The following is a 13145-nucleotide window of genomic DNA, read 5'->3' as shown; positions in this document are numbered from 1 at the left end:
TAGTTAAAACTGCATGTAAAGACGTGGATAGCAAGATTATTATTTACAGTACAAAGCAGCCACTATACATCTTGTCCTTCAACTACAGAAGATGAATGTTTTACCGACTACGTATACATATCTACGCTGGAAAGCGTAAACGCTGTAACCCCGAAAGTATGAACTTTACAGGAGAGCCAAAAAATCATAACTCGTGAGCTGATACGCCTACAAGCATGCGGTATTTAGCAATGTTGTGTAGTTTGTGCTAACCTATAATAAAATCATTATCGTTTGATAATGATTGAAATTATTAACGTGTGAAAAACATATTTGCGATTTCAAGGGTTACAGTGTTTATGCTTTCCAGCGTCGATGTTATGTTCCTTTGCACCTGTAGGCTAAACTTCCGCCGCATCATAGTTTGGTATATTTTATTCCTACCCATCTTTATTATATTACCATGCGAACGCATAAAAAGGCAGTGTGTTTCATTTTTATTTGCTATTTACTTTAACATTTAAAATTCAAATTAAATAAAAAATAAGCAATAAGTTGCTTACAAGTGGAGTAAGGACAAACCTACGTGAGTCAGCGCACGCAAACGCGGTAACATGCCATTTAGAATCAGCAATATAGCTTCTAGAAATTTCTTACTTAAATACTATGATGTTTTAATGAAAATAATCCAATTTATTTTTAAAAATTTATACAAAAGACAGTCTTGGTTTCGTTGAAGTTAAACTTTAAAAATAGGTGTTAAAATCAATCAATTAAGCAAAATGTATGGTTTCACTAAAATAACGCCAAGAAACATTCTTGGAAATGTTTATTTACTTTTATTTAAAATCCTATTAACTACGAAGACCACAATCTTATTAAAGCTGGCAGGTGCTTCTCATTTGATTATATTTGTAGAGACTTGATGACCACAAAACACAGACATGGTCTCAGGAGGTGCAATTTGTACTGTGTTAAGTGCCTACATTTTATATTAATAGCAAGTTTCCTATCGGAACAGCTGATTTCAATTTGTGACTTTGTTACGAAGTTAGGTTTCTGTTTGATACGCTTGTCTCTCAACGGACGCTGAAACTAAATTTTGCAGAGATTGCGAACAAAGCCATGAATAGAGATGGGAACACTTTTTGTCCGATTAGTCAATTTTTGTTATAAGTAGGAGAACACTAATAAAGGATTTCTATGAATCTATCTCGGTGAAAGTTTGTATAAACATTTTCCGTCAGTAGAATTTCTCCAGTATTGACTAAAATATTTTAAAATACAAATCGAGTGTCATTCACCCTCCATAAGCTAAGTCGCGGGTATTAGCTAGTCATATCTGTATTAGGCCAAGTGTTAACAAGTACATTATTTAGGTAATCGTATTATTTAATTTATATCAACTGCGATATTTATTCGTTTAAAATTCTTATCACCAGACTTCCTTAGGTACAATGTTACTTTGGTTAACTTCCTTCTTCCTACAAATATACGTATATCTTACAACTTATCGCAATATCATTAACTTGCTGTTGCCCGCGACTCCGTCCGCGCGGAAATAAAAAAAAACTAATAAGCAGCTCTTCCAGACTATGTTCTACATCTGTGCCAAATTTTATCAAGATCCGTTGAACCGTTCTAACAAACATCCATCCTTACACGACCTTTTATAGGATTTATTATAATTAGGTATTGGATGATCATTTTTATTGATTATCTTCGCATCACACATTTTATGGAATCTGAAAATCCTAAACGAGGCTTTGGATTCAACAATTTTATCGACCTCAAACCATAATCATTTGGGATATACAGTATCTGTTTTACCTCCACGCTCTCCCCGTGCGAGATTTCTACGGCGCCCTCTATTTTTATCATGCCTGTAAGGGGTTTAACCCAGTTAGGAATATGTGGACTGTATTATTCGCAGACCTTTGATGCCCCTTCTGTACTACCCTGGGCGGTTGCCTAACCGCGGCTCATCCTAACGCCGGCCCTGGCCATACATACCATACATACCTGACCTCAAACAGAATTAAATTCATTGACCCAACCAAATACTATTTACTGCTTATATTATTACCCAACTTATCTACAATATTTATAAAATGTAATCACATAGTAAGTTATCCAAGTAATTTACTTCTATTAATATTTACTTGAAAATTAATCTTTGTTTAGTTATTTCTAGTCTAGAGTTTAAGTTAGGTAGGTACATAATATGTACCTATAAAGGTCTGCCTACCTACAAACGTCTACAATTTTCTTTATATGTGTAGGTATCCATCCATGTGAGGTATCAGGAATCAAAAGGAAGGTCCAATATATGCTATTATTATAAGTTTAAAATATGGAACTCTGACTGAAAACATTATTTATCTTTCAACCTAAGCATTAAATCTAAAGAAAATGTAGAATTAATAATACGTTTATGTAAAAAATAAGACAACAAGGTCAACCAGTCGCGGACTAGCAGATAGTCGAGCCAAGGTTCTTTTTGTATATAAACAGTGTAGATGCGTACTCGTTTACGCCCGCCTATATCTCAACTCAATAACAAGCCAACGACCTCGCCAGAGGACAGTTTATTTTCCGCCTAGCAAACACAACCAAATAAAACAACCAAAGTATAATTTAATATTTTTTATTAACTTAAAATTATTATTACAGTCATTTGTGTACCGCTAGCGATACAAAATTAAAACGTAATAAAGTAAGTATCTAGTTAATTAGTAACACAGCAATTTTGAGCTTTACAACAAGCTCAGTGAGATTTGAGATCAGTCGTTGGAACGGTGTTGTATCCAAAATAGATTTACCGGTTGCAATGAGGCCGGTGCACGATTCACTTCTGCCGTTGTCTCGCCCGCCAACGCGCCCTGATGGAGGCGCTGTGCTGGGCGAGGTAGAAGCCTTGAGTCAACATGAATCGTCTCGGGTGTTCCAGTGATCTCTGCGACGAGGCACGACCCGCGCTCTCCTCGGGTATCCTCAATAACAGTCTCCTTTCATTTGGCATTTCCACTATCCTTTTACACGCCATGGTCGTCAGTTTCACAATAAATTGTCCATTTAATGTTTTTTACCAGCTTTCTTATTTTTTTCTGTGTTCGCCAACTTAGTCACGATCTTTCTAGAATGGCCGGACGGGTCGAAGTGGTTCGTGTGCTCGCTTACCTCTCTCTTCGAGCGCTGCTTCCCGCTGTGTCCGGAAAAGATGTGCTTGTCGTGTTCAAAGTTGTAGTAATCGTACTCGTCAAAGAAGGCTTCGGACATATTTAATTGTTGAAAATGTGATTTGTTTGAAATGCACACGAGATTTGTCACTGTGACAACGTTACTATTGATTTTGTTTCAATGAAATGTTCACGACGCCAAAGGCCGGTGCGCTTATATAGGAGCGGTACGACACGTCACTGACCGCATGCGCGTCGATAAAATTCTCGAAACGTGATTGGCGGAGAGCTCGCTGCGACCCGGTTATGAAAGAACGTTTATTTATGCACAGCACGTTGTGTTTATGTTGTCTGGTATGGTCATAATATGAAAAAAAAACTACCAATGGAAAGTAAAATGAAGGGTTTTGTATTTTATCGAATAATTAAATGAGTAATAATACGACTCTTCATCAAATTTAACCTTGTTACATCGAATGATGTTATTCTTCGTTTCATATCCAGATGAAATGTAATATGTAATGTAAAGAGACAAATCAAATGGCGTGTTTTGGCAATACGTACGGTCTGGACCAAGTGATCGCATGGATAATTAGATTTTTAATGTTTAAACCCTTTTTTATTATGCCAGCATAGTAGAACTAGCGCTCAAAATCAGCGCTGGCATACAACTAGTTATACATACACTAACTAGCGTCAGTGAATCCATGCCAGGCCAGCTCTTCTGTCCTACTGTATTGGTATAATGTAAACTAGGCAATGGAAATATTCTAAATAAATTTACCGCTTTTGTAGCGAGAAGCTAAATATGACAACACTTTTTCAAAAACAACGAAATCGTGTCGCGTAAATTTAATCAGTAAAATCATCAACTTCATTATTTACTAAATTTATTATATTACCTAAGCTTATGCGAAATAATTGAGTAAAGTACTATTTGTACAAAAAATTATAGCACCGGCATTTGATTCGACATGTCTTAAAATTAAGTCATCACACCGCCATCTGTTGGCGAGTAGCTAAACAAAACTAAAAACAACTAAAAAGGTGTTCTTTTAAAGAACCTTTTTTTTCTTGCCATATACAAAATTTAAAAAAAAAAGCGCTTACCTGCCGATCTTCGAACACTGCGGTGCATCTGTACACACGGCGGCGCGTTGGAATATGTGCAGAATAGACGGCGAGGGTTTTAATGGATGCACTGGATCTGGTGGCTCCGAGTTCTTCCATGCCGCGTAGTCAGCACTGCCGATGAGGAAGCCACTCAGTGCGGACACCAGTACGAGGAGCACCAGCCCAGTTATTATAACTTTCGTCCTTAGCTTGTATGGCCTGTAACAATACATTATTAACGTAAGATTGAACATTTATTTAATTTAGCATAATTATAAATACAATATAAACTAACAGCATTCATAGAATGTTCTCGTAATTTCTAGTGTAAAGGTTGTTTATATTTTATGTAACCAACACTCAGTAACTTCATTAAAAAAACACAGAAAACATGTTCAACACGTTTACCGTACAAAATCTTTGTTATTCATAAAACCGAACCGGTACTTATTATTAATAAGTTATTTTCAGATTTACGTAAAGGTTAAAATTACGACATAATTTATTTTGACTAAAAAGTTATACTTAACTATCAGAGTTATTATTGTTTTTGACTTTAAGTACAATATAAGTTTGATAATTCATTAATCCATTTAATAATATAACGAGAATAATACAATCTTATGCTTTTAATTTTGTAAATTTGTGTCAATTAAAAAACTGTATCGATTATAAATATTACATTATTATTTAAACGCTTTTCCATTATTTACTTACTTCTCTAAATAATCTAAATCGTCATTACTAAAATTCCCATGAAACATATTAAACCTGTTAATTGGTGACACCAAACGGATTGTATCCATCGGGATATTTTCAGAACGTGAATTTATAAAATTTCTTCTATATAAACCACTTCTTAGAGTCATTTCCATATTATTTCTATTTTTGACACACACTTCCTTCTTGTACAGTCTAATTAATTTCGAAAATTTAGTCCGACTATAACCTCTCACTAGAAAACGTTTTGAATTTTACTTTCTAAATGTGTTTTTGATTTAGTTGTAATTATTACTAACTAATAACCATTTTATAAGTGGAACGTCACACGTATGACGTTAATTTTGTGAGTAAACTGCAGGCATAGCAGTGAGGTTTGTTTGAGGGTTGGCAGAAAATCAATAAGGGAAAACAGCTGTTCATGAAGTTTAACTTCTTCGTTATTTCCGCAACTCGTTAACAGATGGCGTGATTCGTAGTGTTTTCTTACTAATTTTTTAAAACAAATTTGCGTGACTTCTATTGTTTTATATTCTGAAGCTCTAAAGATCGGGTAATCACTAAGAAGTGTACATCTCAGACCCGCCATATACAGACTGGTTCAAACAACTACCCAATAATTTAAAACTTTACAGAATTAAGTTTATAACTGATAGTAATTTGTCTGTGACTAGAACTTTTTATGGGGAGAATTTCTTTAAAATATGTAGGTAGATAGACATAGTTACCCGTTTTTCGTTTCTCTCTGTTTAGTTTTCTGTGATTCGCTTTTGTGGATTAGCAATTCTAATATTTATGTGTATATGTACAAGAAATAAATTATATTATATCACATTTCATCTCATTACATAATCACAAGTAACAAGTTAAATCTGAACAAACAAATGTATAGTTTTTACACCGCACTATGACTTAACAAATTTTACATGAGCGTAATAATTTTGCGTTAAGATGACATTTTTAAACACACTGTTTACTTTCAAGAGACATATAAAATGTTACAAGGATTTTGGTAGTTTACATTAAATTTCCTTAAAAAATATAGAAATCATATTTTTTTAAAGGAAAAACAGTAACCGTTTTTAATTTAAAACATTTTTAAGTGTTTAAAATATTGTCCAGTCTACTAAAGAATTACAACTAGAAAAATACTATTATTCGGCGTCATTTGGGGATCAAATTTATAATCTGTTTTTTTAAACCAAAGAATCTATCCGATCGTCCATTGTCGTCAGAGCATAATAATAATCTAAATGTACCCAGTATTAAGAAATGTAATGTAAACACTAAAAGCTTATATAAACAAAGACAGGTTTACACGAAATAATGTTTACAAGAGCAGCAATTTCCAAATGTTATGTATTCCAGTATTCCGAGCGTATGTTAATTATAATGAAGTGCGTCTATTATTTGAAAATATTCAAAACATTAACATAACCGTGAAATTCCACTGCCGAAGCACGGTTGATTATTAAATCCGAAATTATTCTAGTCGACTGACGACTAACTGACTAAACATATTCACAAACATAACATGGATGTATGTACATATGTCGTCTTACTTTAACTTCCTGTACTACTTGACCGATTTTAGATCAAACGTACTGTTACGAACAATTAACAATAGGGCATAACTGCCACGTTTGCAGAAACCCCCAAAACGTCATTGACGTCACAATAGGTGGAATTGTCTGACTGGCGGCAATACAGCGCGCAGTCCATTCGAACAGTCCATTTTCAGTAGTCCATTTATAGTAGTCAAATGTAATAGTATTTCTCTAATAAATAAGCAGTTAGTAAAGTGTGTATCATTTTTTAAAAAAGGGCCCACGGACGCCATCCTAACAGTACGTATTTTAGGTTCAAACGGATATGTAAGTTGTTAAACGAAACTTCTGGGAAGAATCCAGGAGTACATGCTTCCTTTGTTTTATTTCCTTTTTTATTTGTCTATGAAATTTTTTATCTGATGTTATTTTGGATGATTGAATAGCTAATAATTTGAAAATCTCACTTCTCTCTGGTGGTATCCGGTAAATCGATAAGGACGTCTCGATTCTTTCTTTTAACACTTCCGGGTCGTTTCAAGGAAGTCTGTCTTATTAACTCTCTGTCACACATTTTTATAATACACGATATTTTCAATAAAAACTTGAATTCACGGTCACTTTATAAATTAATGTAATCAAACTGTAAGTCAAATGTGTTCGGATGGACACTAAACACATAATACTGTGACAATGTGTTTAAAAAAATCTGCGAACAAAATATCTCAGTTGACAACCTCGTACGTCATTGTAAAGGTGTATACACACATGTTGAACAAGTTTGAAAATAACTGGTTGCAATAAATGTAAAATTTGAATATAATATATTATCATACCTATTAATACTATAATTGATGTATTAAAATCAGGTGCTTTTGTTATTTAATTTATTTTTCTTAATATTATTTGATCCTATTTTTTTAAAGATATAAACTTTAAACCAATATAATAAAATTTGAAGGCCAAAAAACTACTTAATGGTAATATTACGACCACGTTTCACTTTGCTTCTGTTTCTAAATGGATTTTTTTTTAAATTTACAAGTTTTTTAATTTCTCGAACTTTGAATTATAAATCGATCTTAATTAATTCCACGATAGGAACAGAAATACATTCGTTTATAGATAAGAAATATTGATATGTAACAATGTTAAAATAATTTTTTACTTTCTAGCCTTTAAGGTAACTCTATTTATCACTATTAGCACTAATCAGCATGGGTACAAACTATCACATACATCATAATTTTTTTGGTCATATTTTTATTGTTTCTAAAATTATTGCAATTAGCATAATAGCTCGTTGTGTTCACATCCTTTAATGTAACTCTCAGCCGCTTTTGTGAGCTCTTGAAAGGACAGGATGCGAGATAAACTGATAACATTTCAAACATCATATTTACATATGTACAATATGATTATGGCGTTTATGATTGACGCGGGACGTTGATGAGCCACAGTTTGGGACATCGTGCGGAAAGACAGTGACATATAAAAAAACATTAGTGTCACAATGACACAATAAAAGCTTAAATGATTCGAGATCAACAATTGTCTTGTAATTTGAACTATAATTACAACGCAATTATTGATTGATCCCTAACCATTTAAAATTTTTAAGGTAGCATATTTTGCATTTGATTTAAATTGAACCAATCTAATGTTTTTTTTATGTTACTGTGTCGAGTATTGCAAAGTAATGTTAAGTTATTTTATCAAATATTCAACTAAAGGATTGCTTACATGTTAGCGTGTTTGTTTTATAAACAGCTTGCTGTGGCATCATTGTGTTGTACAAATCTAAACGTTCTCCGAATAACATAGTCAAATATTATGTTATAAAACTGAGGAATTTCCACGTGTATGAAAGTCAACAACTAATACTATACATTTTGTATATTAAATAGTTAATTTTAAAGTTCAATAAGTCTGAATGGCTGTAGTCTAATAATGACCTTCGGAAAAATACAAATCGATTCCTCACTCGCCAAAATCTGTTCAACTATTTAGGCTACAAAAGGTTACCATAGAAATGAAACTAATAGTAACTACATACATATATGAAACATAACAATGTACCTATGAATCATATTGACCTTTGGAAAGTCGGAGAAATATAATCAGAGTAAATGAATAAGTTTACAACTAAATACTTTCATAAATGTAAGATTTATTTACTTAGCTTTGAAGTAGATAGTTTATAATAAATAATTCGTTCATAACTATAAAATTTCGCAACACATTCAGTTAATGATAATTTTATAAATGAACAGGAAGGAATATAACGGTACCACAGAACACCAAGGTGAATAACCGCTTTAGGCTAACAATAATTAAAAATATTAAGTTCGTTACAATAACAAATGTTTGCAATTTTGTCTAAAAATTGTCTACGGTTTTGTGTAATTGACTACAGTTTTGTGTGAATAACTACGATAGCGTTAATTTGATAAATTCAAAGGTATACTGTCACTTTATTGTGGGATACTCTCGATGCACTAATACTGTCTAATTCACCCGGTAAACAATCATTTACTTTACCAATGTTTCATCAATTTATTCATCAAACATTAAACTAAAGTGTCAAGGCCGTATACTATCGAATATTTTCCCAAAAATTACATTTCAATTTCATGTACAATATTTGAAAAGCAATTTATCGTTACTGAACGGTCTAGTTTATTCTGACCTTGAATGTCTATGTACATACCATATCAATTTACGCGCAAATCTTAGTGGTATAATTACCTGTCTCTTGAAGAATGCAAAATAAAAATAACATTTTAGTATGTTTTATGTGATAAATAGAGTACAAATGATGAACAAAAAAAAAGAATATTTATTCTTTATTCGGATTCGGATAAGCAAATTGTAATAATGAACGTAATAATTTATGAATCAACAAAAAATTCTTATTATATTACTAGCTTTTACCCGCGACTCCGTCCGCGCGGAATAAAAAAATAGAAAACGGGGTAAAAATTATCCTATGTCCGTTTCCTGGTTCTAAGCTACTTGCCCACCAATTTTCAGTCCAATCGATTCAGCCGTTCTTGAGTTATAAATAGTGTAACTAACACGACTTTCTTTTATATATATAGATTATCTACTGCATCAATACATCATTATCCTCAGATCAAACGCACTACATACAAAGTTCCGTCATCTCTTAAAGAGTGAGTTGATAAGGCAAGTCAATGTTTCAAGAAATGAGAAGTGCACACGTGTGATTATGTAATCAAGACTTAAAAAGAGAAAAGTTTAAACCTAACTATGGTCAGATAGTTATTGCTGCTGAAGAACAAGAATTAAAAAATACCGAAAATAGTTTATAGTTAGTTATATATATTATATAGATAGTTAATAGGTTCGAAGTTTGTTCTGCTTTCAGAGGCTACAAATGGTTGAATGCGATGGCTTTTAGCAAACGTTTTAGTTCTAGTAGACATAGTTCAACTGTTTTTAATGTAATCTGTGGTATTCATTTACGTTATATTACGTTTCAGTGATAAAAAATAAAGGCAATTACATAGTTTAGTTAATTAGTTACATAATGACAAGAATCGACCAAAAAATAATTTAAATTTTTATTATTCGCTTCAACATTTTAATGACCAATCTAATCCTAAGTTTCCAGCGCCTGCACAAAACATCATGCTGTCTCTCTTTCTGTATGAAAATAACAGAGAAAACTCTATGTTATTGTAAATGTGTTGAGACAATGGAAACTCACTTCATATGTTACATTGATTACATGAAAAACGTAACGTGTAAAGTTAAAACTTTTTATGCATCGGGTATAATCTGATCTTAAATATTCCATACCAAGCAAACATTTAGTTTAATCTATTGTTACGAGTACAAAATATTTTTTCTAGTATAGAATTTTTACACATGTATTATATTTTTACATAATTATGTTTTAATTAAGATTACGCTCGTGGGTTTTGTGTCACATTATGATTGATTAATATATAATATGCAGCTAGAAACACACACTCTTGCGATAGGTTTTCACTGTCTGAAACATTATATTATTATACAGGTGTTACTATAGAAACCTACTGTTCAAGACAAGAAAGACAAGAAAACAAATTTTACTATGTTATTAATAATATAAATGCGAAAATTCAGACGGATGGATGTTTTTATTACATATTTCCAGAACGATGAAACAGATGAAATTTGCTATAGATATAAATAACAATCTGAAAGAATAGGTACCTATAATCCATGAAATGTGACCGCTTTTTTTAGCTTTTAAAAAATCAAATAAGGCTTACGTTGAAACTAATATTTATGTAAATAAAACGCCGAGAAAAAAAAACAAACCTATTATTAGCGGATTCCGGAAGCTTAATAAGAACATGTAGATTTTTTCTCTTAACACTTCCTGCTTGTCCCGGTTTCTTCAAGGAACTTTGTCTTAATAACTGTGTGTCGCACATCACTAATATTTAACACACACTCACTTTTTTGTACTATCATACACGTAAACGTGTACTAAAACACATCTGATATGTAACTGAACACATAGTGTTGTGATAAAGCACCTAACATAAAAACTACGGACAAATAACGCGACCTCGCACTATACGTCACAAGTAAGGGTCCGTACACATGACACGGGGAATAAAACAAGTTTATTTCAATGATTTATGTAATGAATGGGTTGGTTTATTAAAACCGGTGAAACAGCTTTTTAAACGTAAGTGAAATTGGTACTTTATTTAATTTAAAATTATGCATAGATTTGTCAAAAGTTAAATGCTTGATATTTTTAATTTAAATTTTAAGAGCGTAAACTTCTTGTATAAAAGAGGAGAATCAACAGACCAGCTCTCTAAAGATAGGCTTAGTCTATAAACTAGTCAAACATGATTGTATTTATATAAAAAAAAAACCTATATTAGAAATCGTTGGTTGAACTAGTTTATTATCAGCAGAAGTAATATTTCAAGTATCATAATGAAAGACAAAAGCTTCGTCATAAAATACAAAAAAGTTGAATGTCTTTATTTAATATTAAACCTTGTTCCTAAATTATTTAGCTCCTAAAGGATGAAAAAGAAACTATTACAAAACCTCAACCTTATGTCGGGAGGAGGGATGCAGATGCACAGGAAGTCAATTGACTTCGTTTACGCTTGTGCTTGGTGCCAATCTGTGGAAAGTACTCTGCACTATATTTGATTTAAGAACTCCAATCAAATATATTCAAAGTTTTTAATTGTATTTCTCTATTGTCAAAGTTTGTTTGAAATAATTTATTAATCACTATAAAATTATTGAGGATGGAAGTAAAAACTAGTTTCCATAAACCAAGGTTTTATTAAAATTATTGACCGATATTTACGTTACTAGCAGTTTTTAATACGCAAACAATGTGCATTATAAACCGTAACCGAATACGTAGTTTAATGTGTTGCGATTACCTATTTCTTTACGTGCAACGTTTGACGTTTGAAATTGAGTATAACAGTGGTCTTCCACTACTGAAAATGACTGAAAGTCTTGTACAAAAACATGTATTTATTTATATCAGTTTTTTTCTTGAAGTATGCGAGTAACGACTTTGTTTTTGAACAGTGAAAAATCACGTTTGCTATTAAACTGAAAAGAATCTTCACTCTCATTACATTCTCCGTGAGTTTCCACTAATATCTTCAGAACAATCTTCACAATTATACATTTAAAAGTTCATAGATGGCGTTACTTGTAAATAAACACAATGCATTTCGTCAAAGGTTTAAATTGAACTAAGCGAATAACATTGATTTGGTACAATTTAGTCGCAATGAACTAGTCGTAATCACGTCCTCTACTATAATGTATATTATTCACTTTGAATCTCGTTTAAAATGCTTACTTTTTTGTGTGTGTTTTTTTTTCGTCAAAGTTACAGTAGTTTTTAATTAAAAATTTTTGTTGGAATGATTGAACTCTTTTTCCGGTATTTTTTGTCAATTTATAAAGTACATTTTTACGTTATGCTGAGTAATTTACTACTAAAATATGAGATGAATTACGTACAATTATTGTCAATTGGAAATAAGACATAATTTTATTTCGCCTAAGTTCAGGCAGAAAATTGAGAATTTCCACCATAAAAGCACACAAACATCGAGTACACGTTGTATGAATGAGGCATCAACAAGGACTGATTGGTAAATTACTCAATTTTGCAGATTAGTCCGACTCCCTGAGAAGCAAACGAACAACTTAGAACTCTAACGCTATAACCACATTATGCTGTTATCTAGTAAATAACAAGTTAGAAATATTATCTTACATGTAAGTATGATACTATACAGCCTACATGTAATTGTCATACGAAGATTACGGGTATAGCTTGTGCGAAAAATACTCAAACAAGTACAACAGAAGTCGACATATTCCGATATGATGATTTTTTTGTTTGGCCACGGGCATGAAATTTGCGATAACCGACGAGTACGAAACGAGCGGGATCTTAGTAGTGCTTTTGTTTTGCTTTGAAGATTAGAGATTTTCTAAATTGCTCTATAAGTCTTCAATAGGCTTTTTTAATATCTTAACTGGTGCAACTAGTAAATTACGTCACTTAATGAAATAAACTGTAATGAAA

The 13145-nt window shown here is 32.2% G+C and overlaps 2 protein-coding genes across 7 annotated transcripts in view; both read right to left on the bottom strand.

Annotated features, from left to right (window-relative positions):
* LOC106717740 (glutathione hydrolase 1 proenzyme) overlaps positions 1-13145 on the bottom strand; it is a 40125-nt gene that overhangs the window by 10928 nt on the left and 16052 nt on the right. Inside the window, exons 1-2 of one of the 6 annotated variants that reach the window (XM_045680451.1) lie at positions 10871-11101; positions 4269-4490 (exon numbers count right to left, since the gene is read on the bottom strand). In XM_045680451.1, coding sequence (XP_045536407.1) covers positions 4269-4490; positions 10871-10986 — 338 coding nt within the window. In that variant the 5' untranslated portion in view covers positions 10987-11101. Of the gene's footprint in view, positions 1-47; positions 116-4268; positions 4491-4988; positions 5147-7005; positions 7232-10870; positions 11102-13145 lie in introns of those variants that run through there. The other 5 variants (XM_045680452.1, XM_045680450.1, XM_045680453.1 and 2 more) reach the window with 5 other exon arrangements.
* Positions 2933-3367, bottom strand: LOC106717942 (nuclear protein 1). Its single transcript, XM_014511912.2, has one exon. The coding sequence runs from the start codon at positions 3256-3258 to the stop codon at positions 3055-3057; it is 204 nt and encodes a 67-aa protein (XP_014367398.1). The 5' UTR covers positions 3259-3367; the 3' UTR covers positions 2933-3054.

Source organism: Papilio machaon, chromosome 13 (assembly GCF_912999745.1).
Source record: "Papilio machaon chromosome 13, ilPapMach1.1, whole genome shotgun sequence".
Lineage (NCBI taxonomy): Eukaryota > Metazoa > Arthropoda > Insecta > Lepidoptera > Papilionidae > Papilio > Papilio machaon.
The sequence above is the reverse complement of the archived record's forward strand: the minus strand, read 5'-3'. Positions and strand labels throughout refer to the sequence as shown.

Bases quoted from the DNA above. Each gene is read 5' to 3' on its own strand.
- LOC106717942 (XM_014511912.2), bottom strand. From the start codon at position 3,258: ATGTCCGAAGCCTTCTTTGACGAGTACGATTACTACAACTTTGAACAC.